Consider the following 23601-nt stretch of genomic DNA (forward strand, 5'->3'; position numbering starts at 1 on the left):
TAATTGTTTCATTGGCTTTGTTCATGACTGAGGTGGTAGCCGGTGGGAGGGCTGTACTGCACCGCATTAAGCTGGAATGTGATTCTGATATTACACTCAGCATCAGAAGTGTTTCTAGTCCAGTTTATCACCACAGCAAACTATAACCTCAATATTAACCCTTGAACCTTAGATGGCCCTGCACCATGTATAAAAATGCAACTTCTGAAGTCTGTAAGTGTGACACATTCATGGAAGAGGCTGCCTGTTGGTGATCTGATTAAAACGGATGCAGCATTTATTTTGGCAGAGTTGTAGTTGAGAAATTTCAGCACAGGTTCAGTAACAGCGCTGTGTACCCGCCCTGTTGAAACCAGAAGTTTACACACACTTTATAAAAAGACACTCACTGTCTGACATTAAACCAGACTAAACTTTTCCTGTTTTAGGTCAGTTAGGATTACCAACATTATTTCTATTTGCTACACAGTGTGTGTAAACTGAACATGCATGTACACTCTAAAAAGTAACTCCAGGAACCCAGTCCCACCACGTAGTTATTTGCATTGTAGCACGAAAACAAAACTAATTTACTGATTTATATTCAGTATTTAGGGCTGTGAGGTGTCTCGGTGATTAGCACTGTTGCCTCCAGTGTGGTCTTTTTCAACAAAGAAGTGTTTGTGGTGAAATATAAATGCTAACAGTCAACTCAGAATCATGAACAAACCCTGATTTGACCGCTCATAAGTTACTTAAGGCCCAATTTTTTAAATAATTGATTTTTCGTCAATCATTTATTGGTACTCTAACTTGAGCAGGTGTTTTTCAGGGTTTCCCACGAGAGTTGAACTTCAACATTTTAAAGCATGTTATTACACACCTTTACAAACATATTGGTGAAGACGTTGTTTGGTAACGATTTAGTTGGCAGATTTTGATATTTTTCCCTTACTAAGAGTTAAGAAAGTTTAGTTTTTCCATTACTTGTGGTTTGGTTGGTAGATTTTTTGATTTGTGCACTGCAGACAGAGTGCAGATCTACTTAAGCAAACACAGTCAATGTTATTACATGATTATATTTTTAAAAAAAAACAAATCAGTGGACCACTACCCATGACATCCCTGTTGTGTGTGGTTACAGCTGCAATAGAGCACGCCCACCAGTGAGGCTGACGCTGTGGTCAGAGGCAGTGAAACTCCTGCTGTGGTCGCTCAGTGGGATAACATTGCCTCGCTCTCTAGTGCCGTTGAAAGCTTTGTTTTCAGTGGAGTAGAGGAAAGAACAGCCAACTATGAAAAAATTTCAGATTTTCTTTAATCTTCTAAAAAGTCAGTTTTTAAAACACATGAAATTACAAACAGAGGATTACAAAGATACAGATCAGTTAAAAGCAACAACATAATTACATGTATTATTAATGCTGGTACTGGCACAGAGGAGACAATCGTGTTTCCACTGTTGGAGGCAAACTGTATCCCTACTCCATCACTCATGTGTATAGAGTGGAAATCAAACAGCTCTGACCTGCAGTCTGAAACTCAGCCAATTACTACAGAATATGTTGCTTAGGATAAAAAATAAAAATTACAAAAAAAAAAAAAAAGACAACCATGTTAACAGAAAATAAAGAGGCATGAAAGAGAGTAAGAATAAACCATACTTAAAATGAATTGGCACTCACCAGTCTAACAAATTCACATGTATTTAATGCATATCGATACTTCGAAGGATCAGGTAAACTCATCCTGAACACAGGCCTGCAGGTTATTATAGAGTTTAAACCCTCAGGCATGACTAGCTGGTGTTTTCATGTGACTGCCCATCTGCCCTGACTGACTGAAGTCACTCAGCCAATCACCTAAAGTTGCCTTTAATCAAACATTTCCCATACTTCCACTGGCTGGTTTCTGTTAAAGAAGTTAACATTTTCTATGCTGTTACCTGCCCACTAATATTACTTTGGTTAGGACAGCTGATAAGAAGACTGGCTCTACACCAGTCTGAATCCTCTAAACACAGTTTACATGTAGATACAGACATTTATATAGAAATCTACTTGTGCCAAAGTGGTACTGCCCATTGTGCACAAGGTCGGTGGAAGAAATGTTGGCACATAAAGAGTTACGATGGAACTTCATCATGAAGTAACTGGTGACATGCTGTGCATCAGACTGTTCTCAAGTCAATCCAAGGTTCATCTGCCAATCAAATCAAACTTTGAACAGGTTGTACTCAACCTGCTCTTGACCTGTATTACTGAACTAAGAGATCTCAAACAGATAATTTGTTACTTAATAAACGCTAATACCACATGACATTATTCAGTGTATTGTACTGCACAATGCAGTCATTTGCAATGCCTGGGCAGTGCACAATAACAAGCCTACATTACTATAAGTGATGGCAGTTTATTGTCCTGTCTGCCTTCCAGGGTTTATCTGCTCAACCAAAATAAGTCATTAGTCAAAAATCGACACTGCCGGACAGCAAAGGATGTTAAAAACAAAACAAAAAGTAAAAAGTGTGTAAAAACAGTGCTTTGTTTTGTTTTTAATTTATTCTTCTCTTTTGGTTTGAAATGTCAAAGACAAATTGTCTTTGTGTCATTTTACCTACTACAATATTACAGATTACATGATGAAACTACGATTAAAAACAAAAATGTTATTCAAATGTTCTTTATGTATTTTACAAGAATAAAATCCTAAACTTTAATAAAATCCAAACGGTAGTCTCTGACAGGCTGTAGTTAGATGTTACTTCATTTATTTAGATGTGAGAACTGAAAGCCATCACATCCCCATATCACAATTTTGTCATAATCACATAAAAGATAACACAGACCTTTATGGTCCTACAGCACATTTGACAACACTGACATTACAAGTGACAGAGGAGGCATACATTGTGTGTGAGCAGAGTTTGATGTGCCTTTACTGTGCTATGTGTCTTTAGAGCAGCAAAACTGTTTTTATGGAAACCAAACAAAAGTCAAAAGGCCATTAAAAGCAAAGCAGCACCTACAATACACCACATGGTGTCTTCCTACCATCAGTATCTACCTACAGATACCTTTCTGTCCCTACAGGTGACAGCTGAGGCACGTTTACTTTCAGGTACGTAGATTGGTCAAGTCAGACCATTAGTTCTGGTTATTATAATCCCTGATCAATACCTGCATCTTGTTGAATCTTATCAAAACAGAATAAATTAAGAAATGTGGCAGTTTAAGTGTTTAAATGGGAATACAAGATAAAAACAGAGAGCAGTGAAATCAAACTCACAATTTGGATACAGCAGAATTGATCAGAAGACCTGATGATGCAAAGGAGTGTTAAAGTGTCTAAAATCAAAGAAATGAACATGCAGCTACAGTGCACACCAGAAGTGAGTACACTACTGTGCAATGTCATAAAAATCCCTGATGATTTCCTCTTCTGAACGACTGAAAACAAATTCTTGAGGAAGACTATCTTGAAAATACACACTTCCCACACAGAAACTCAAATAAATGAACACACCTGTGATTACTCACAAGTTAGAAAACCCCTGATCACTGAAACCAAATTACAAACACATGTGATGTCAGCCTGACTGCATGCCCATCTACATAACATGAGCAGCGAACATCAGAGCTTCCTCAGTTTATAGGTACATGTATGGGATGAAAAATCTGACTGTGAGACTTCACAACAACAGAAACGATTATAGGAGCATTGAACAAAAGATCAGTCAAAACACAGTTGCAGTAGTAAGTAGGTGGTATAAAATAAACCATGAGACAACTAATAAAAGTCACAGAGACCATCCTAAAATGATGGCATGGACAGTGTGCTATTTTCACAACGTCGCCCTGAAAAACAGATGGGCAGATGGTTAACACTTTAAAGAGGGGTATTTAATGGATATTAGGAGTTTCTGTGACTGCTCAACATGATAAAGGACAAAACATAACATCAAATGCTACTGATGGCGTCCAAGGAGAAAAAAAAAATTTCTTTGGGACAAAACTGTAAGGCGACACTTAGCTACAAACATGAAAAGAAGTCTTATTAATATTGGGAGCAGATGATCAGATGATAGTCAGATGAGACCAAGATTTGTTTGGCTAAAATCGGGTCCAGCTGTTGGAAAAGAACCTGGCCAGGACTTCCACAGTGAATGCATATTTCCAACATCATGGAGGTGGTAGTGTGATGATATGGGGCTGCATGAGTGAAAAAGCTGATGGAGAGATGACATATAGAGACATCTATGGATGCACCTTGAATGAACAAAAACATCCTGGCTGACCAGATGACTCCCAGTCTGCAAGAGCTTGGCAGTAGAGTAATGTTCCAGCATGACAAATTCCAAAGCACACTGCCAAAATCACACAACAGTTTCTAATTAAGAAAAAAATGAAAATTGTGACATGGCCAAGTATGCTGTCAGATTTGAATCAAATAGAATACTTTTAGGATATTTTACAGAGAAAAGTAGCGCAACACAACCCCTCCAGCAAACAGCAGCTGAAAAAGATAAATCACTGAAGAATGACAGAACATGTGACCAGATATTTGTGCAACACTAGTATCCTCCATGCTGACAAGACATTTAAGTGAAACTGCACATGGACGTAGTCACTGAATGAATGCAGAGAATGAATGGTCACAGGAAGCAATTGTGCAAAACACATAAATGGAACAATAACTTGGGAAAGACTTTAAAGCTCATGTTGATGTTTTATTCCACACTGTCACTTCTTGTTTCTGAACGCCTCCTTTCATGACAGTGATGGTGTCAACTTTCAGCCAAGCATAGTCTCAGTCTTTTAAGCCAGCTTGCTCAACAAATGCTCACAGATTAAGCTTTTTACCTCCTGTTAGCACGAGCAATGGCAATGTTAGATTCAATATGAATGAACTGTCTTGACTTCTGCTGTGAAAAAAATCTAAACACAGGAACTACGGTGCTTTATTTCCTGTGGTTGCTCTAGCCAGTAATAATCCACACCCTTTAGCAGTCTTGTTAAACTAATCTATCAACACTTAGATCTGTAGTTACTGTTTCTGTGTGAATTTACAGCTTGGCAGTTCAGAATAACTTTGATTCTTGCTGCTTTAGCTGACAGGAGCTTGCTAACATAAGAGGTAGCAGGTAGGTGACGACTGACAACAGCACTGTCATAAAAAGTGCCACGATGAAGTTACAAATGTCTATAATGAAATAAAAACTCCTATAAAACCCTGAATTTGATCATGTATTCTAAAAATGCATATTTCACATTCATTAAGCAAGTTTCAGTCATTTCTTCCAGTTAATTCACAAGTTGTTGGTTTATTTAAATATTTGACACAGTGTATTCCTATGACTATCTGTCCATTGTATATTCATAAATATCAAACACCTGCTGCCCTGTGGGCCAGCACCATGACAACTGCTTTGTTTTTTTGTTAAAAATATGGCCATGCAGCATTACGTGCTTTATGTTTTTTTTGCAGTACTCTTCAGTGTTGTGAAAGCTGAAGTGTGTTTTTTTGGATCTGGATCACACAAACCAAATTGCTGTGAACTTGGAAAAAACAAAGAGAGAAAACGGCAGAAAGTAGGCAAACATCGACTTACATGAAATATCATGTATTAAGCACTCAGTGTAACCCTTCCTGATGATGTAGCACTACGACTATAACCCATAATATGATTCATGTTTTTCTTTTGTCATAGTAAATGACTGTGTCTTGCAGTCTAAAATGCTGCTTAAAGAATTTTTAACTCTAATATGAACACTGAAGAAAAGAAATCTGACGGAAACTTGAAATATTTGGAAGCTGATGACATTTTTGTCCTGAAAATGCTGCATATCAGTAGGAAAAAGTCTTACACTTAAATATTTCGGCTCTAGTGTTGGAAACAAGCCCAAACTCAAAGAGTTTGAAAGGAAAGAAGAAAAAATCTAAATACCATATGTGACCCTGAGCTTTAGTTCTGGTCGTGGGATGACAGGACAGTGCAAGTGTGGCGACACAGGCGCACACAGCAGCTGTCCTGCAACACCAGTATGCTGTCTCATCGGTTGTGCCAGAGTGAAAGAGACTGGTCTACCTGAAGAAAGTGTTATCATTGGTCTCCTTGGATTATGGTTGTGGTGGTGATGGGATGTTCATGCTTGGTGGTGACCGTTAGGAGAAACAGCTTCTCACTCCCCTTCAACATGTTTAGTTTCTACTGTGACGGCTGCCTTCTAAGACTATATAGTCTTCATTCCAACACAACCACAGCATCCTATGGATGTGACAGGTTTTGTGGTTCTAATGAATCCCGTTGATGATGCGATTGTGTAGCAGCTCCTGTTCCTGATTGTGCAGGGTGGGATTCAGCTCCTCGTCCCGCAGTCTAGCATTTTTCCTGATCTCCTCCAAGGAGTAGTCCTGCACCAGGCTGCCATTCTCAAAAACAGTCACCAGCAGGTCCTGAAGATCGCAAAGCACACACAGATAAATCATCAGATACAGGAGGAGGGAGTCTGATGGCAACAGTACTCACTGTGCACCCAGCAAATTCATACAGTGCCCAATTTAATACATAGGATCACAGAACATTGTGTATTTAGACTGAAACATGCTTCCGTTTTCTCCTTGGCTTCTACATATTGTTAAATTGTGTACTCTTGATGGCAGTTGTACTATGTATCCAGTGGCTCTAGAGGCACTTTGCTATAGATAATAAAATTGCTTTTATTACAAAATGGATGTATGAGCTTTCATGAGACAGAAAGGGTCCAATGAAAGATGCTGTCTGGTTGCATTATAGGTAATGTAGCAGACTGACCATTAGCAGTTACCACAACAACATGTATGTAACAAGTGCAAGTCTCCAACAGTTAAAAACAAGACAACACATTTTTGAACCGTCTGCATTGGATGATTAGGACAGTAGTACAGACACAGAAACATCAGAGAGGAGTGAGATGGGAGCAGCTGCTTGGCAAGCTTAAATGATCTGTACTTTGAATTAAATAAAAGCTATTGTTGATGTTAGAGTTTCAATGTTGGAGGCACTCTGCAGGTTTGACCATTCAGGCTGAGAGCAAAACAGGTTGAAAAGTTAATGGCAAACTTTTGGAAAGTGTTTTAAAAACATTGTCACCTTTAACTGTTAATAGGTTAAATAGTTTTATTTTAGGCTACTCAGCAGTTCTTTTCTGCATTACAGCCTCTAAGGTTTGGAATATTTGATAGTCAGCCTAGCAATAAAAATTATTTGATAAAACCTCTAAAATCTAAACCAACAGGTGAACATGGCTGGAAACAAGACAGAGCAAGGATGGAGGAGTGGGAAGCAGGAAGCAGCACAGGTCCAATTAGAGGAGCACCATTGGACTGATCAAAAGTATCAGGATATCCTGCTGTTGAAAACAAGACTCTTCCCATTGTATTAGTGTGTTTCAACTGAAGTACATTTCTTGTGAGTTGCCTTAATGTGCAACAGCGGGAGAGTGGTGAGTGGAGCACTCTGCTTCCTCCGTCTGCAGGCATATTAGGCGTACCAATCACTGTTTGCTTTTCTCAACAACACACTTCATCTTTCATTTGGGACAAAACGGAAGGCACAGCCGGCGAGTTTCCCAAGAAGTGATCCACAAAATAGATGCACAATACAAAATATGGCATTATGCTGTTTACAGCCAACAGTCAGGGCGAGACTACGAATAATAAAAAGCCTGTCTGTAAAAGATGTTTTGCTTTGCAGCCCTAGAGCCAACACAGCCAACTTTTGCTGACAGACCTGCCAATTTGTTCAAAGGATTCAAAGAGAGACAGAGAGAAATGACAGAGAACTAATATAAATCATGCTCCTGACTACAAGTCAAACATCCATCCATCCATCCATTATCTATACACCGCTTTTACATCTGGAGTCTATCCCCGCTGACTTAGGGCGAAGGCGTGGGACACCCTGGACAGGTCACCAGTCTATCACAGGGCTACACTTAGAGACAGACAACCAAGCACACTCACGTTCACACCTACGGACAATTTAGAGTCACCAATTAACCTCAACATGTTTTTGGACTGTGGAGAGAACCCACGCTAAGAACATGTAAACTCCACACAGAAAGATTCCGGTGCCCCCACCGGGACGCAAACCGGCAACCTTCTTGCTGCGAGGCAACAGTGCTACCAACTGCGCTACCCTGCAGCCCACAAGTCAAACAAATGTGGTGTGTTTTTATTACTTTTATCTTTTTAGGTAACTTACCAATGTGTAAAATATTACTTGCAAACGCAACCTTCACACTAATAACGTTAATGTTAACATTACGGCAAGCAGCTAAAAATCAGGCATTGATACTCTGCAGATCAACAAGACTAATTATAAATAACTGAATTCCTGCAAAAACAGTGAAAGTAGTAGAATAAAATGTGCACTAAGGTACTGACCGAACCTTTTCTAAGCAGCAGTGTGACATCTGAAGACATGAGAAGTGTAAAGAACTGATCTTAACGAAGAGTTCCTTCGATTTTGGTAGTAATAGGTAGTAGGAAATGAATGAAGACACTGTGGCACAGTACTTCCAAGTCGTGTGCTGCGTAATCTACAAAAATGGTTTTCTGAAAACTAATTTTAATAACATAGTCTCTTTTTAGAACAAACAAACAATATACAGTACATTAACCTGAATTTGATGTCAGCGAGAGTTCAAAATGAAATGCCTTGACTGACCTCCTCTGGCTTGCCAGCTCCTCTCTCTACTGTCTCCAAGAAGCCATCAGAGTTTCTCCTCAGTGACAATCTGCCTCTCTTTGACCCCTTGGATGGGTCAGTCACCGGCTGCTTGCACACATCCATCTGGAAGAAGATAGAAAACCAGTCTCAGTAAGGATGACTCTGTGCACATAACACATACAATAAACCATTTTTAAGGTTCACATTCATGGATGTTTTTTTTTTAACTTTTTCTTTTTTTGACTGTGTACACTTTGAATACCCATGATGAAGTGTGTTTTTCCTTTCTGCTTGGCTTAGCAGCATAACAGAAGCTTTACATTTGTTTAATTTATAGCCTGGGATCTTTCCAAATATCTTAATTTGATCTAGCAAAGCAGGAATAGATTTTTCTATATGTTTGAGAAAAACAACTAAATCATCTGCATATAAAGCCAGACGGTGCTCCTGTTGTCCTATGGGGATTCCTGAGATAATATTGTTGGCCCTTAATGCACTTGCAAATAGTTTATTAGTTTTTTATCTTCATGGTTTTTGAGATGTCGCTAATAGTCAGTATTTCTGTGTGTGGTTCTGTGTAGACCAATATGATCCATTTACAGAAATTCTATCCCTAGACCAACACTAGGAAACTACTTTACTCTGTCAAAGGCTTTTTCAACATCCAGTAACCATAAGGCAGTATGTGGAGCCCCCTTTTGGTTATGAATAATATTCAAAAGCCTTCTGATGTTATGGAAGCCCTGCCTGGCATGAATAAAGCTGTTCTGATCTTTTCAAATAATCTTTGTTATTATTCCTTCAACCCATACTTGCTAGAATCTTGCACAGAACCTTTACATCTGTATTTGAGAAACTTGTTGGCCTCAAGTTCTCATATTTATTATTTGGTTTACAAGCTCTTGGGAGCAAGGTAGTCAATGCTCCTCTGAGCACAGAAGGATTCTACTGCTAGTGGATTCTTTTTACACGTTTTAAGCAGTGGTTTCTTGAGTCTATTTTACTTTTTGTAGATTTCAGTGGTAGAGCTGTCTGGCCCTGGTGATCTAAGTCATCCCTGAGTATTTCTGATACAGTGGACATATGCAGTCCATCTAAAAAAGTGTGGCTTTCTTATATGTTGAGCTTCCACTAAAGTGTAAAGGTTTCACAGAATTTCCTAAAAGATTAATTTTCTAATGCCGTTAATTTCGCTTCAAGCAATTTTGCTTGTGGTAGATCTGTTTTGCTTTAGAACATGTGATGGTAAATATGTGTCCTCAGCTAAGTGATTTAAAAGCTTCCCACCTGATACTTGCTGATGTTTCTGTTGTATTTATTTCAAAATAAAGGAAGGTGACAAAGCCAGATGCAAAATCCATTTTTGTGTGAAGCGCTATATATATATATATATATATATATATCAAAGTTTAAACGGATCATGTGTCATTTGCAGTTTAGGTTTAGTGAGGAATTCCAAGTCAAAACCACTGACCCTGCTTGCAATCACCTCTGCTCAGGGTATACAGATTGAAACAGAGTCTCAGTACAGATACCTTGGAATTGTAATCGATGGCTGTCTCTCTTTCATGCCTCATATCCAGCAGCTGGCAAAGAGACTAAAATTGAAACCGGGTTTTTATTTTAGAAGCAAGTCTGGCCTGTCCTTTGAGGCCAAAAAGAGACTTTTTGTCACCACTTTTATGTCTGTGTTGGACTATGGAGATACGGTATACATGAATGCTTCCGCTCAAAGCCTGAGTGTTTTAGATTCAGTGTGTCACGGTTCTTTAAGGTTTATTTTATTTATTATTGTTTATTATTTAAGTCTTTTACACACCATTGTTTGTTGTATTCTCATGTTGGATGGTCAGATTTGTCCACATGAAGGAAAAAACACTGGCATATTTTAATGTATAAAAGGTATTTTAGGCTTGCTTCCCAGTTATTTACAGGTTTTTACTTGTACAAAAGCTCCTAGTGGTTACAGTCTGCGGTCCCAGGATCTGTTGCTACTGTCTGTTCCTGAGGCTGAAACTGAACGGGGAAAGAAAGCTTGTACATTCGCTGCTCCCTCTACCTGGAACACATTGCAAAAAGACCTGAAACTTCAAGAGCTGGTCTCTTTAAACACATTTAAAGTGTTCCTAAATGACTTGGAGGCAAATCATCAGTCTGTAGATGTTTCGACAGATGATTATTTTGCTAGTTATGTTTCCGATCTGTACTGACATTCGTATGTTCATTATTTAATCTCACCGTGTATTAAGAGTATGATGTCTGTGTGGATGCTGTTGTGACCTTGTGTCTGTCTGTCAGTTGTGCTGCTGCCTGTCTTGGCCAGGACACTCTTGTAAAAGAGATTTTTAATCTCAATGAGCTTTTTCCTGGTTAAATAAAGGTTAAATAAAATCATTTTAAAAAAGTGACTTTAAGTAAAATTCTGAATTTTCGTTCAGAGACTAAATGGAGGATATCCTCAGTTCAACTTCCTCTGATGGAAAGACAAACCAGCTCTTTTAGCAGTTTATTATTCTCTGTTCTTAGTATTCACAGGTTCCATTTCTTGCCTTTGATTCCATTTCTACTGTATTTGTATAATTACACTACAGAGTGTATGTTTGAACTTGAACTTGTTTGAACTGAAAAGAATTATGGAAGAATGTAATAAATGCAGTGTATATTATGACGAGAGGGAGCTTAATCTGCAGTGCAACATTAATTTTACTAAAAAAGTATAAATAACAGTAAGCAGCTATAAATTGTGAATTCTTTATATTTCATCTTGAGATTAATTAACTGTGGATTTGTTTAAATTGGCCCAATTGTCAGATTGCTGATGTTGCTTATCCTGATCATTTCTGTTTTAAGCCTTAATTTAGTAAGGTTTGTATGAATATTTCCAACAAGTCGTATTTACCAGCATTCATCTTAAAAATCTCTTTAGCAATGTAATGTAACAGCATCCAAATCAAACCAGAATCTTTACACTCACCCCCTTGCCATTGGACTCCACATAGCTGCACTTGAAGGCACAGCTGAGTGTATCTCTGTTGAGTTTCTGAAGCAACGCACTGCCACAACCAAAGAAGACGTTCTCAGCACTCCAGTCTTCATCGCTCAGCTTCTGGAGAATCTACAAACAACAGAAAAAGGAAAGTTTAAAACACATAAGACGGACACCATAATGGTTTTTATTCCATACTGAAGCAGAGGAACACCCTCTCCTGTTTGATCAAGACTAAGAGCTCAGTGCAGTAATAGCTGCGGTGGCAACAGTGTAAGAAACTGAATAACTATACAGAAAGAGCATTTCACAGTATTCTGAGACGAGAGTGAAACCGCATTAGTAAGTGAACTGAAAACCATTTTTTTAATTAGCTGACGTTAAAAGCAAACCTTCATTTTACTATATATCAGCATTTATTAAAAAAGCAAACACTTTCCATTGGATGTACTCATTTTTTCACATGACTGTAATAAGAAGTCTAATTCACCACAAGCTGGAGGGGCACCATGGAGAAGCTGGGAATAGTTTGTATGCAGCTCCTGATTTATTTAAATAACTTCAAATGTGCTTCTTACATTGTTTTTAAAAACATTGCTCAAACTGCACTAAACTAACAGGGAACCACAGATAGACTAGTCTCCCTTAGCCAGCCCATTCTGTACAACACAGTGATCTGGCCACATCACACTATTATTCAGCTACAGGGGGAAAAAAAGCACTCTAGATTGTCCATATTCCTTAAAACAATCAGTCATTGTAGGTGGGGAAAAGCAAAGTATGCAGCTTTGGTGTGCACTCAAAATAGTGACAGGTGGAATTCTTGTAGCGACACATTTACACGCAGGGAGAGGAGCACTGTGACTAAAATAGATAATCCACTGAAAAAAAAAATGGCAGAACTGCCTTACTGCATGATCCAATTCCACATCAAAACTTTCAGTTTCATTTTCAGTGTGGTAGGCTGCTGGCTGGAGGTTGCTGTTTCCTGGGCGAAGAAAATGTTAACACACAGATAGTGGAAGCAGGGGAAAACCAAATGAAGTCATTGGCCAAAGGCAGGCTAATTAAGTCCCTTAGCGACGCCCATCATGGATATGGGTGAGGCTTCCCTTGAGACACCTCATTAGAAGTGTTGGCTCAGTTCAGGAGCTCCTCTAAGTGCCACAGCCACTACTCAACAATGTCCCCAGTCCAGGTAAGCAGTTCCCTCTCAGCTAAACATAGCCTAGGTGTTGATTGGTTGGCTAGAACATCTTAGGCCAACTAAAAGTCCTTCTCTGTAGTCTTCTCCAGCTACTTCCATGCCCGAGTTTTTGCTTCTGCAATTGCTGCAGCTGAAACCCTTATGGCCACTCAGTACCTGTTTGCTGCTTCAGTAGACCTCTGAGCTAACCGAGCTCAATTAGCATCCTTCTTCAACCTAACAGCTTCCTTTATTGTTTGTATCTACTAATGCACACCTTCTGACTGCCGTTTTTAACAGCCTGCTCTGCAATGGAGACCTCACAGACAAAGGCCTCTGGCAGATGGTCCCAGTTCACCCTTTCTACACGTTTGGGTTTACCAGGTCTGTCCAGCAAGTCTTTCTGATGCGACTCACCACCAGGTGCTGATCAGTTGACAGCTCTAATCCTCTCTTCACCAGAATGTCTGAGACATATGGCTGCAGGTCCGATGATGTGACCACAAAGTCTATCACTGACCTTCGGCCTAAAGTACTCTGGTAAAGAGGACACATATGAAAGACCTTATGCCCAAACATAAGGTCTTTCATATGTCCAATCCACAGCAATTACATAAGTCCAAAAACAAAACACCACTATGGTTCAGGTCAGACAGGCCATTCCTACCAAACACCACCCTCCTCATTTGTCCATCACTGCCCACGTGAGAGTCGTAGTACACTAGAAGATCTATGGAGTCCCCAGGTGGAATCGCTTCGAGGATACCACACAAAGACTTTAGGAAGGCCGAGTACTCCAGGCTGCTGTTCAATGCATCAGCACAGACAACAGTCAGAGTCAGAGTTTTCTCTGATTTAAGGCAAAGGGGACAAGGTACAAGGATGGCCTTTTCCCCAATTCAGTTCGGCTCTGGGAACAAACAGCAGGAATAAGTCCTGGGAGCAAAGACAACAGCTTCTCATACTTCTGTGGCCGATATAGACATGTACATAAAGAAAACAGACCAAGAATAGCTTTATAAATAACAGGATGCAATTGATGATGTCTATTGGAGGTCAAAGAAACATACCCAACTCAAATATATACCATGCAATGGAAAGCAGGAGGTTTAAGATTTGTAACAACCCTCAGTGCTATGTGATAGACTGTATCCAATGCATGTAAGCACTTGGAAGAGTCATGGACTTGTTTTATTTGTTGTTTGATCAGCTGCTTTGCTGATCACTCCCTGTTTGTGACAGTACAGTGCTAATAAATTTTAGCAAAATGTAATGGCTGTCAGACAATGACAGAAACAGACAGCGTGATGTCCTCCCTAATTAAATGATTCAAGGACTGGGACAGGACAATTACACCCGCAACAGGAAGCAATGCAAAAACATAATGTACTAAACAAGATTTCAACAGTTAAGATCAAACTAGTTCAGCAGCCACATTGTTTCTTACCTCATCTACTGAGCTGAGGTCAATGCCATCTCCTTGGATGATTCGCAAGTAAGAGGGCAGCACCTTGAATCCCATAGAGTTCAGAGAGCAGCCAAAACACTCCTCCAAAATCTTGATGACCTACAAGTTGAAATATCAATGATTTTATTTATATCAGTGATTTATGCAAAAACAACTTTCCATTGGTTTTTACTGACAATGGCAGTGAACAGCAGAACTGAGAGCTGTGCCCTCACTTCTAACATTTTGATATTTAATTTGTATTTGAAAAATGGGCCCTGAGGAACTAACCAGAGTTATAAAAAGTTATTTTTTTTATGTGAGTAACCAAAGTAGTGCCTACATTGTGGTGTTGTCACTGCTTTTCATGTGCACTGCACACTTATCACTAATAGAAAACATTATTTAATTCCCTCTCCTGGCATTGATTAGACCTCAAAAGTCCTATCTCTCTCTCTATAGCATACTTATACGGTTTGGAAAATAATCCACACTGCAGGACCCTCTGCTCAAACACTGTAAAACTACTGTACATTACACAATGGTAAGCTGTAATACTGGACTAATTCAGCCATACGTGTTAGAACAAGAAACCAACTCTGAAGAAGAGTAATGATACAGAAACTCCCACTCCACAGAAATGCCAAAGTGTTCTTTGGGCAACGCACTGAAACCGAAGTTGCTCCCAAAGGCAGGCAGCACCTTGCATGGCAGCTCTGTCGCCATTGGTGTATGATTGTGTGTGAATGGGTGAATGAGAAACACATTATAAAGCACTTTGAGTACCTCTAAGGTAAAAAGGCCATATATAAGTGTAGACCATTTACCATTTTAAAAAAAATAGATTTTCTTCTGAAGGGGTTTCAAAGAAATGACAAGTGCAGTGACGCACTGTGGAAAGCACAATTTTGAGGTTTCCAGTTCCCAATATGAAAAAAATATTCAAAATTTGTAGATTTATGTAAATTTCATTATTTAAAACAGCAAACAAGATGACATCAGAATCAGACAAAACATTAAAAATTAAAGGCAGAAATTGCTATACTCATCTAGTCATACTATTTACCTCAATAAGAGTCTCTGCCGGGTCTCCGGAGTCAGGACGGATGACCAGACAAGAGTCCTGGCTGCGCTCCATGACTCGTTCCTTTAACTTGTCTCCCCAGATGTGCTTACAAGCGTTAAAGATGTCGTAGCTGTCACTGACCACTGACACTGGCCCAGAGGAGAATTGGTCTAGGACTCGCTCAAAAGCCTCCTTCTCCCTGCTCCGTCCCCATGAAATGATGGTACTGGAAAATGGAAATAAGACAAAGCAGTGAGCAGTCTTACAGTGCTCCATATTGTAATACTGGTTCAATATTTAAAAACACAACTTGTCACAGTGTTACAGTTTCCTTACAGTTCTCAACTCAACATTTTCTTGTATATTTAATGCCAAAATAAATTCTAAAGTTACAAAGTGGAACAATAGCATATGCTTCAATAGAAAACAACTGGACTGGACTTCTTTTTTTGTTCCCAAAGATGTTTTACCTCTGATCCAAGAGTCCTCCTCAGAGCTAAATGGTAAAAAGACAAGTATATCTGATATCCATTAGCTGTGACAGTGTTCACAAAAAGAAGTCAGTAAACTTTTAAAGTAATGATGTGAATTAGCCATTCACCTCGAGATGTAACTGTGAGCCTCAGCAGCTCTTCAGGATGAATGAGAGACAAAATGTCTTCAAGAATCAAAAAGAAGTCCAGCTGCTTTCTACTGAAGCAAATAAGATTACTACAACCTGGATACCTGAAAACCTATCTTTTTAAACGAATTATGATTTTGCCACTTACTACATGTATTGATACACTGTTTAGTTTATTTATACATCGTGTGTGATACCTGTGCTCAGCTGCTGGAATGGAGAAGCCAGCCATTGGACAGCCATAATATCGTTGAGCCATCAGCAGCCCGGCGACTGTGTCTGTACTGCAGAAATTAACCAGATGAGCTGCTCCACCTAATGCTGCAGACTAGAGGTCAGAGGTGAAAAGATCAATCACATCAATCACTTTGCTGTTCAAATGAGTTTTTTTCTGATACAACACAAACACATAACAGCTGAGTGTAGATGTGATCATAAAATATTGTACTACGGATCATCACAGTGAAAGAATTGGCAGAAAATAACAAGACAAAACTATCAATTCCAACAGCAAGAGATTGACTGAGAGTGATGTCAATGTTTTTTAAAAATGACTTGCTGCCTATGGCTGAGGGTTCTATAAATAGGATTTTTTCCTGTGAGGTTGCAGGTTTGTGTTTATGTGACGATTTTTCACATCGACTAAATGTCTAAGATTGGATTGTCTTCCATCGTGGAATTTTAAATTTTCTAAATTTGTCAACAGATTAAATCAAACAAAGGTAAGACGGATACAAGAATGAATTAAGTTTTAGCAGCTGCATGTTTTGAATGTATAAAAGACAGATGACTGAATTTAGATTCTAGTTTTATACGTAAGTCTCTCCCTTTGACTTCTACTCTTCTTAAACTAGCCACTGTGCCTGTAACCAGTGACATGAACCATATTATATCATGCAATAATTCAATAACATCTGCATGACACTGCCATATACACTATGTAGAAATTCCTTAGTTCATTTTTTCTGTTAATGTTAGCCTTTAGTATGACATTGTCCCACCACAAACCAAGCCCCAGATTACAAGCTTTTTCCAAGACAAAAAATGTGTTCTAATCGCCACAGGAGTGTAACATTAATGTTTTTAAAGTTATCCATGCTCTAAATGGAGATCTGACTGAGACACTCCAGGATTATAAATACCTAAGAATCTGATTAGGCTGCAGAGTGTCATACAAAACTCATGTTGAACTTCTTGGCAGAATTCTTACAATGACTGAAACAGATCTCATTTCTAATGTGAAAAGACAAAAACCATCACAGAACTCACCATAATGTGTACATCAGATTCCAGAGATCTACACTACCTATAAAAGTATTTGCACCCCTCAGAACTTTCCCCTTTTTATTGATTTAATTTTAATTTGGCTTTTTTGACAAGAATTTACAAAAAAATGACTATTTCATGTCTAAGTGAAAATAGATTCCGATTAAGTAATGTCAATTATCATAAACCGTCATTTAAGTAACTGCATAAGTATTCACCCTCTTTAAAGTGGCTGACTGTATTTAACACAGGTGCAAGAAATTGGGATTACAAGTCACACATGTAGTGAAATGGAGATCATCTGAGTGCAGCAAATGTGGCTCAGGTGAGAGTCGTATAAAGGTTTTCAGGTAGTATAAAGACATCTGTACCTGAAAGGTCAAGCCACTGGTGAATCAGTACTAATGACTATAACTACACCATGAAGACTAAAGAACATTCAAAGAAACTCTGTGAAAGGTTATTGGAAAGCACAAGCCAGACAATGGATACAAGGACATTTCCAAGTCACTGAATATCCCTTAGGGTACAGTTAAATTAATTAATAGAAATGGAAGGAATATGGCAGATCCCTGAATCTGTCTTAAGCAAATTGTCCTCAAAAACCGAGTGACCAAGCAAGTAAGAGACAAGTGAGGAGGGCCACCGAGACACCTATGACTCCTTTGAATGAGCGGCTGAGATTGGACAGACTGTGAATAGAACAAGTATGACATCAAACACTGCACACTGGCTAGACTTAAAAAGAACTGTTCACTCATGATCCCTGTGCCACCTGACAGAGCTTGAGCAGTTTTGCAAATAACAATCGGGTTAAATTGCAGTGTCCACATGTGAAAGCCTCATTGAAACCTGTCCACACAGGCTCAATGCTGTAATTACAGCCAAAGGTGCATCTACTAAGTAGTGACTTGAAGGAGGTTATTATGTATGCAGTCGTGTATTATACATTTTATATTTTAGATTAATTGACATGTTTTGTAGAAATCTGTCTTCACATTGACATGAAAGAGTCTTTAAAGTCAATTCTTGTCAAAAAAAAAAAAAAGCCAAATTATATTGACCATGATTTGGTGCTGAAAAGGGTGTGAATATTTTTATAGGCTCAGTATTCTAAAGTTGCTACCACTACCCCTAAACCAAAGGATGCTTTCTACTACAGTGCTATTTGATTCATTACTGCTGTTAGATGGTCATCACTGGCATCTATGTAGAGGGCATCAGCATATATGTGTTTTCATTTATAATGCTCCAACACCTAATCTGGCAAGATATTTAACATCCTTAGTTGAACCTAAGTTAACAATCATGACACCAGATTACAGCTTCAAAAGTTTTCCATTCTCTTTAAAACTTTAAAGCTTTACCTGTGGATTCCTCTAATAATATTATCATTGCTCTAACCTTCTAACCTGTTTAAATATACAACATCAATAGGAAGAAAGTGCACAGACAAAAAATCTTTCTGACCTCCTGTGAGGACACCCCTCTGTATCCAAAGTCATGCAATTTCAGGTCCAGGCCTTCCAGACTCCCTGAGGTAGCCTTAAGGTGTTTGGCAAGGATCTTCTTAAACTCCCTGGATATGGTGGCTACTGTGATGGGATACCACATCTGGAGCAGCATGGTCTATCGCCAGCAAAAAGGGGGTGTTGAAAATAGAGTGGGTGTGAAGAGAAAACAAGAACAAGATAGTGAGAAACAAATCATATAACAATGAAGTTCAAATGGCAGTTCTGCAGTGTTAATGTTCTGGTCACAAAGTCCCCCAAACGAGGGACTAACTTCCTAAATGTATAGTTGGATGAGATAAGTTTTACATGATGTAAGAGTGAGAGCTGAAGGGACTGAGAGTGCATGAAGACCCCTGTGTTTATGACGTGCTTTGTTCGAGGATGAGGCATTTTAGAGTTAGCAGAAGAATTAGCTCTAGCAAGTAAATAAACTTGACAGACCATGAAAGAGCGCCTCATTCCAAAGCAGCAGGCAGTGAGGGGGCAGGATTAGGCAAATTTTCAGCTGGACAACTAATGGTCACCCAGTTTCTCCACAGAAGCTGAAAAAATTTGTCTCGCTTGTTAAGCTGGGAGGGGGCTAGAGGGATGGCACTAGCAAGAATCTTTATATTTTCACATCTTTTAAATTATACCTCCAAGATTATAAAACATACAAAACAGAATAAACATCAGTTTTCACCATATGGGACCTTTAAACAATATGCTGCTTCAGTCTTGATGCCAGATACCACAGAGGTTATGGGTGTTTTCAGCTGTTTCATCCTATTAGATATTGGTGTGAAATTTTGTCACAATAAATGTAAGATTCCAAGTGAATATTTCTGTCAACTCCAAGGTAACCCCCTTCTGGCATTTAAGACATATTGCATTCATGGGAATGGATGAACAGACAACCCAAAAACATAATGCCTCTGGCCTTGGAACAAAAATCAAACACTGAAAACACATTTCTGAATTTACCTCAACGTAGTTGGTGAGCCAGTAGAAGTTGGGATCAGTGTTTTCCACAGTGAAGAGCACATTGCCTCTCGGTATGATTCTGCCCTCAGGAACAGCTTTGATCCGGATAGGGAGGCGGCCATCATGTTTCTAACAATGTAACAAGTAGATTTCCTTAAGTTTAGATATATGATGATAAACACATCTATCTAGACAGACAAACAGACAAAAAATCTCTGTGTATACCTCGAGTAACTTCCTCCAGCCCTCTTCATCGAACACAGCCTGTTTAAAGTGCATCTGGTAGAAAAGCTTGGCTTCCTGAATCTTCTGCTCTGTGATCACTGGGCCTGCAGAAAACACACTAAGTTACTACAATTCAGCCACATGTAGTAACACACAGGACTGACTCAAAAGCCAGCAAACTCTCAGCAGTCTTGATAAAAGAAAATATGCAAATGTGACTCATCTGTTTTGTTTCTAACGGTGTTTGTTTTACCATTTCTGAGGTGTGAACTCTCCCTGAGAGTACAGGTCACTACTGGCAGCCATCAAGCGCATTTGCTGCTTTGCCAAGCAAAAAACCTTTGGTGCTTGCTGCCTTTCTTATACTGCAAGTTTTTATTCATTCTTCCAGCTATTTTAATGGAGCATGAGATATTTACCCTTCATGTTCACGGGAATGCTGGATGCAGGAGTTGCATAAATTTTATAAAGGCATTTATCAAGGCACTGCTTCTACCAATAGTCTCTATACTCTTATGTGTTCAGTCATATTAAGAAATGAGGCCATGCACACAGGGTTATCAAAGGTAAACAAGCTCACACACACACACAATATAGATAAAATCTTTCTATATCTAAGGGATATGGTTCCCTTAGACAAATGGAAAACATACCTGTGAGATACTTTTTCAGTAGATACTGAAGTCCAAAGAACACCACTTCACTGAACTGTGAACCTTTTTTGCGCCTGCATTCAAAGTATGAGTAGATTTTGCTGACATTTGGAGGATACTGTTTGTAGTGTGTGATCTGAAAGACAAGAAACAGACTGAAGTCAAGCAGATCCAGTTAGCTGGCAGAGATCAAAAACCAAAAACAAGTCAGAATGTGACTCTCATCGCCATCAGTATTGGTAATGCTCATTTAACATTTCCAAATCTTATCACACCACACAAATTCGATCCAGGGGCGCCTTAGTGTGGCTGATCCTGCACTCAGATACCAGCTTCCTGTGATATGCACAAAGAGAATCTCCCCCTGTGGGAGTATGGAGTATATAACACACACACAAAAAAAATGTAGCAAAACCATGTTAAGCACACTGATGTTAACCCTTCAAGCTCTAGGACATTTTTTGCCTGTAAACATATATCTAAATTAAATCAGTAGCTCCGTAACTGTAAGGTCAGTGAACAGCCTTGACCATGGTGCTTGGTCATGCTTCAGTAGCAGTCAAACTGTCATGATAATGGAATGCTCAGGTGGAAAAGGTTAAGATGAATGCCAGAGGATTGTGTGCTAAACATAGAACAATCATGATAGCTTAAAATACAAATCTCTATTTGTGCTACTGCAGCACTAATTGTATAATCAAGAGGAACCAGTCAGTCTCTGAAAAAGATCGCTTCAAGAGACATTCATTTTACATTCTTCGTCTTGCTATTTAAGTTCTATCTCTTTCTGTTCTCTGGTTTCAGGACAGGAAACTCAGAATCAATGAAGTTACTAAACATGGAAAACTCAGAGGTGCAGTCTTGAAAAGAGATGATTTTAACATTAATTTCTAAGTAGTTGATTTTGTCACTTAATGTATATATTTGAGTATTGTTTGCTTCAAGGATTCTTATTATGCTTTGTGGATAGTATATAAGAGCATTGGTATGCTTCATAAAAGGTGCTTGTAGCCCTGTCAGACAGGTTGTGAAACTCCTCACACCTGACCCAGATTAGAATTTGAATGCTGAGTCTGGTTAATTTTACACAGCAGTGCTTTTGTCAATTTACGCAATGAAAGCTTTTAAGGAGGAAATGTCTGAAACAGTGCTCTGTTCTCCCGATCTGTATGTTTCATCATGTCTACCTCCTCTCTATAATGCAAGGCACCTAGTTTACTTTTTATACCGAATACTAAATCTTAACATACTGCAAACTAATGGGCAGTTTAGCTGTGAGAACCATTTCACGTTCATGGTTCATTTTAGTAAGAGCTAACTGTATCCAGCCAGAGAATGGAAAACAAATGGTTGTAATAAAGTCCATCCATCCATTATCTATACACCGCTTAATCCTCATTAGGGTCGCAGGGGGGCTGGAGTCTATCCCAGCTGACTTAGGGTGAAGGCAGGGGACACCCTGGACAGGTCACCAGTCTATCACAGGGCTTAATGTCATCAGCCGTGAGTGGGATTCAAACTCACCACCTCCACATCGGGACTGTTGCCCGGTGTGAGGGGATGCCAGCTCAACGTGGTGAGCTATTGTGGCACCCAGTAATAAAGTCAAAACAGGAAATTGAATTTCATTATGCTATGGCAAGAGAAAAACATATTTTCACTCCTATCTTTCCTCTGCTGTTACATGAGAAGTTTGTCATTTCTATGTCGTGCACATTATCAGCAAACATTCTTACTTTTTTGCATTCTGCTGCTCTCCTGTTTTGTTTTTTTTTCAATGTGCATTCAAGAGTAACTGTCTTTACAGCTCTAGTTGTGTTACCCTTGCTTGTCTAAGGTTTAAAGATTCTGATCATATAATTATCTTAGTGTTAGCAACTAGTTGTCAGGAAACCTTCATTTTATCTCATTTATTAGTTTTCCACCAATAGGTTATTAGTCCAAACATCAATGTACCCAAGCTGATATTGTGTCTACTTTAACTTTCAGTCGCCCTCAAAAAATGTTTGCGGAGCACCTAAGGCAGGGCAGTGGGGGCAGGGCCTTCAACAAACCCCACAGACAGAACAGTGCTGAAAAATAAAAGAATAGCAAGCAACAGACGTGTGCACACACCAACATGATTATCCACTAGCATGCTGTTAATACAGCATTAGCAGGCTGTGAGGAAAGGTATTAAGAGCTGCACAGAGCAAGGCACGGGGATGCACCAGACCCCAGCAAATTCCTCAGCTGTGAAAGCCAAGACTCACAGTGCCCTGAGTTTAGTGCTGTGGGTTCATACTGGGTATAGTGGTTAATTATTACATAAGTTATGCAACTAGGAATCTTAGTAGAAAACAAAAACACCTAGTCACATGTAGCCCATGGGCTAATGGTCCAGTGAGAAAGCATGTAGTTATGTAGGCAACATCATAATAAGTGTGGCTACTGCTGGGTGACTTCAGTCACATAAGACTGAATAATGAAACCCATGTTAGTAAACTGTAGAATGCATTGACACCAAACATAACTCGGGTGTACAGACAAAGTGAACCACCTGAGCTGAGGTTAACGGGAATGTCAATAGCTTTTGCATATTGATTATAAACTAGAAATGTTGGAAAAACTGAAATTCTGACCTAAGTGCTAGATGAGAGATAAGATAAGATAAGATAAGATAAGATAAACTTTATTGTCTGTCACAAGTGACAGAAATTCTTCTTTGACAGGCATAAAAACAAACACATTTAAAACAACATACAAGTACAGCCATAATTGAAAGGACGTTAGGGGCAGTTAAAAACAGCAAAGTGTTCATTTCCGGCTATTTAGAGTGGTTACTGCAGTGGGAATGCAGAGAGGTTTTAAAAGACTTAAGCTGACTTGGACAAGGACATACTGTCGGGCAAGCACCAACATAGGGCTGCACATGGGGTCACATGTACTGTGACTGTGACTAAAATGTTGCATTCATTTAAATGAATATTTATAGATGGCAA

The 23601-nt window shown here is 39.1% G+C and overlaps 1 protein-coding gene across 1 annotated transcript; it reads right to left on the bottom strand.

Annotated features, from left to right (window-relative positions):
• Window positions 1–1277: 1277 nt before the first annotated feature.
• On the bottom strand, window positions 1278–20756 carry LOC103375230 (nicotinamide phosphoribosyltransferase-like; the record flags this gene model as incomplete). Its single annotated transcript, XM_008305448.1, has 10 exons — window positions 1278–6435; window positions 8690–8815; window positions 11667–11807; window positions 14312–14431; window positions 15378–15603; window positions 16197–16327; window positions 18736–18894; window positions 19743–19871; window positions 19968–20071; window positions 20621–20756. Coding segments are annotated over 10 exons (1434 nt in total), but the record flags the coding sequence as incomplete, so codon positions are not given.
• Window positions 20757–23601: the final 2845 nt, after the last annotated feature.

This window comes from Stegastes partitus, unplaced genomic scaffold, assembly GCF_000690725.1.
Source record: "Stegastes partitus isolate 25-593 unplaced genomic scaffold, Stegastes_partitus-1.0.2 Scaffold2510, whole genome shotgun sequence".
Classification (NCBI taxonomy): Eukaryota; Metazoa; Chordata; class Actinopteri; family Pomacentridae; genus Stegastes; species Stegastes partitus.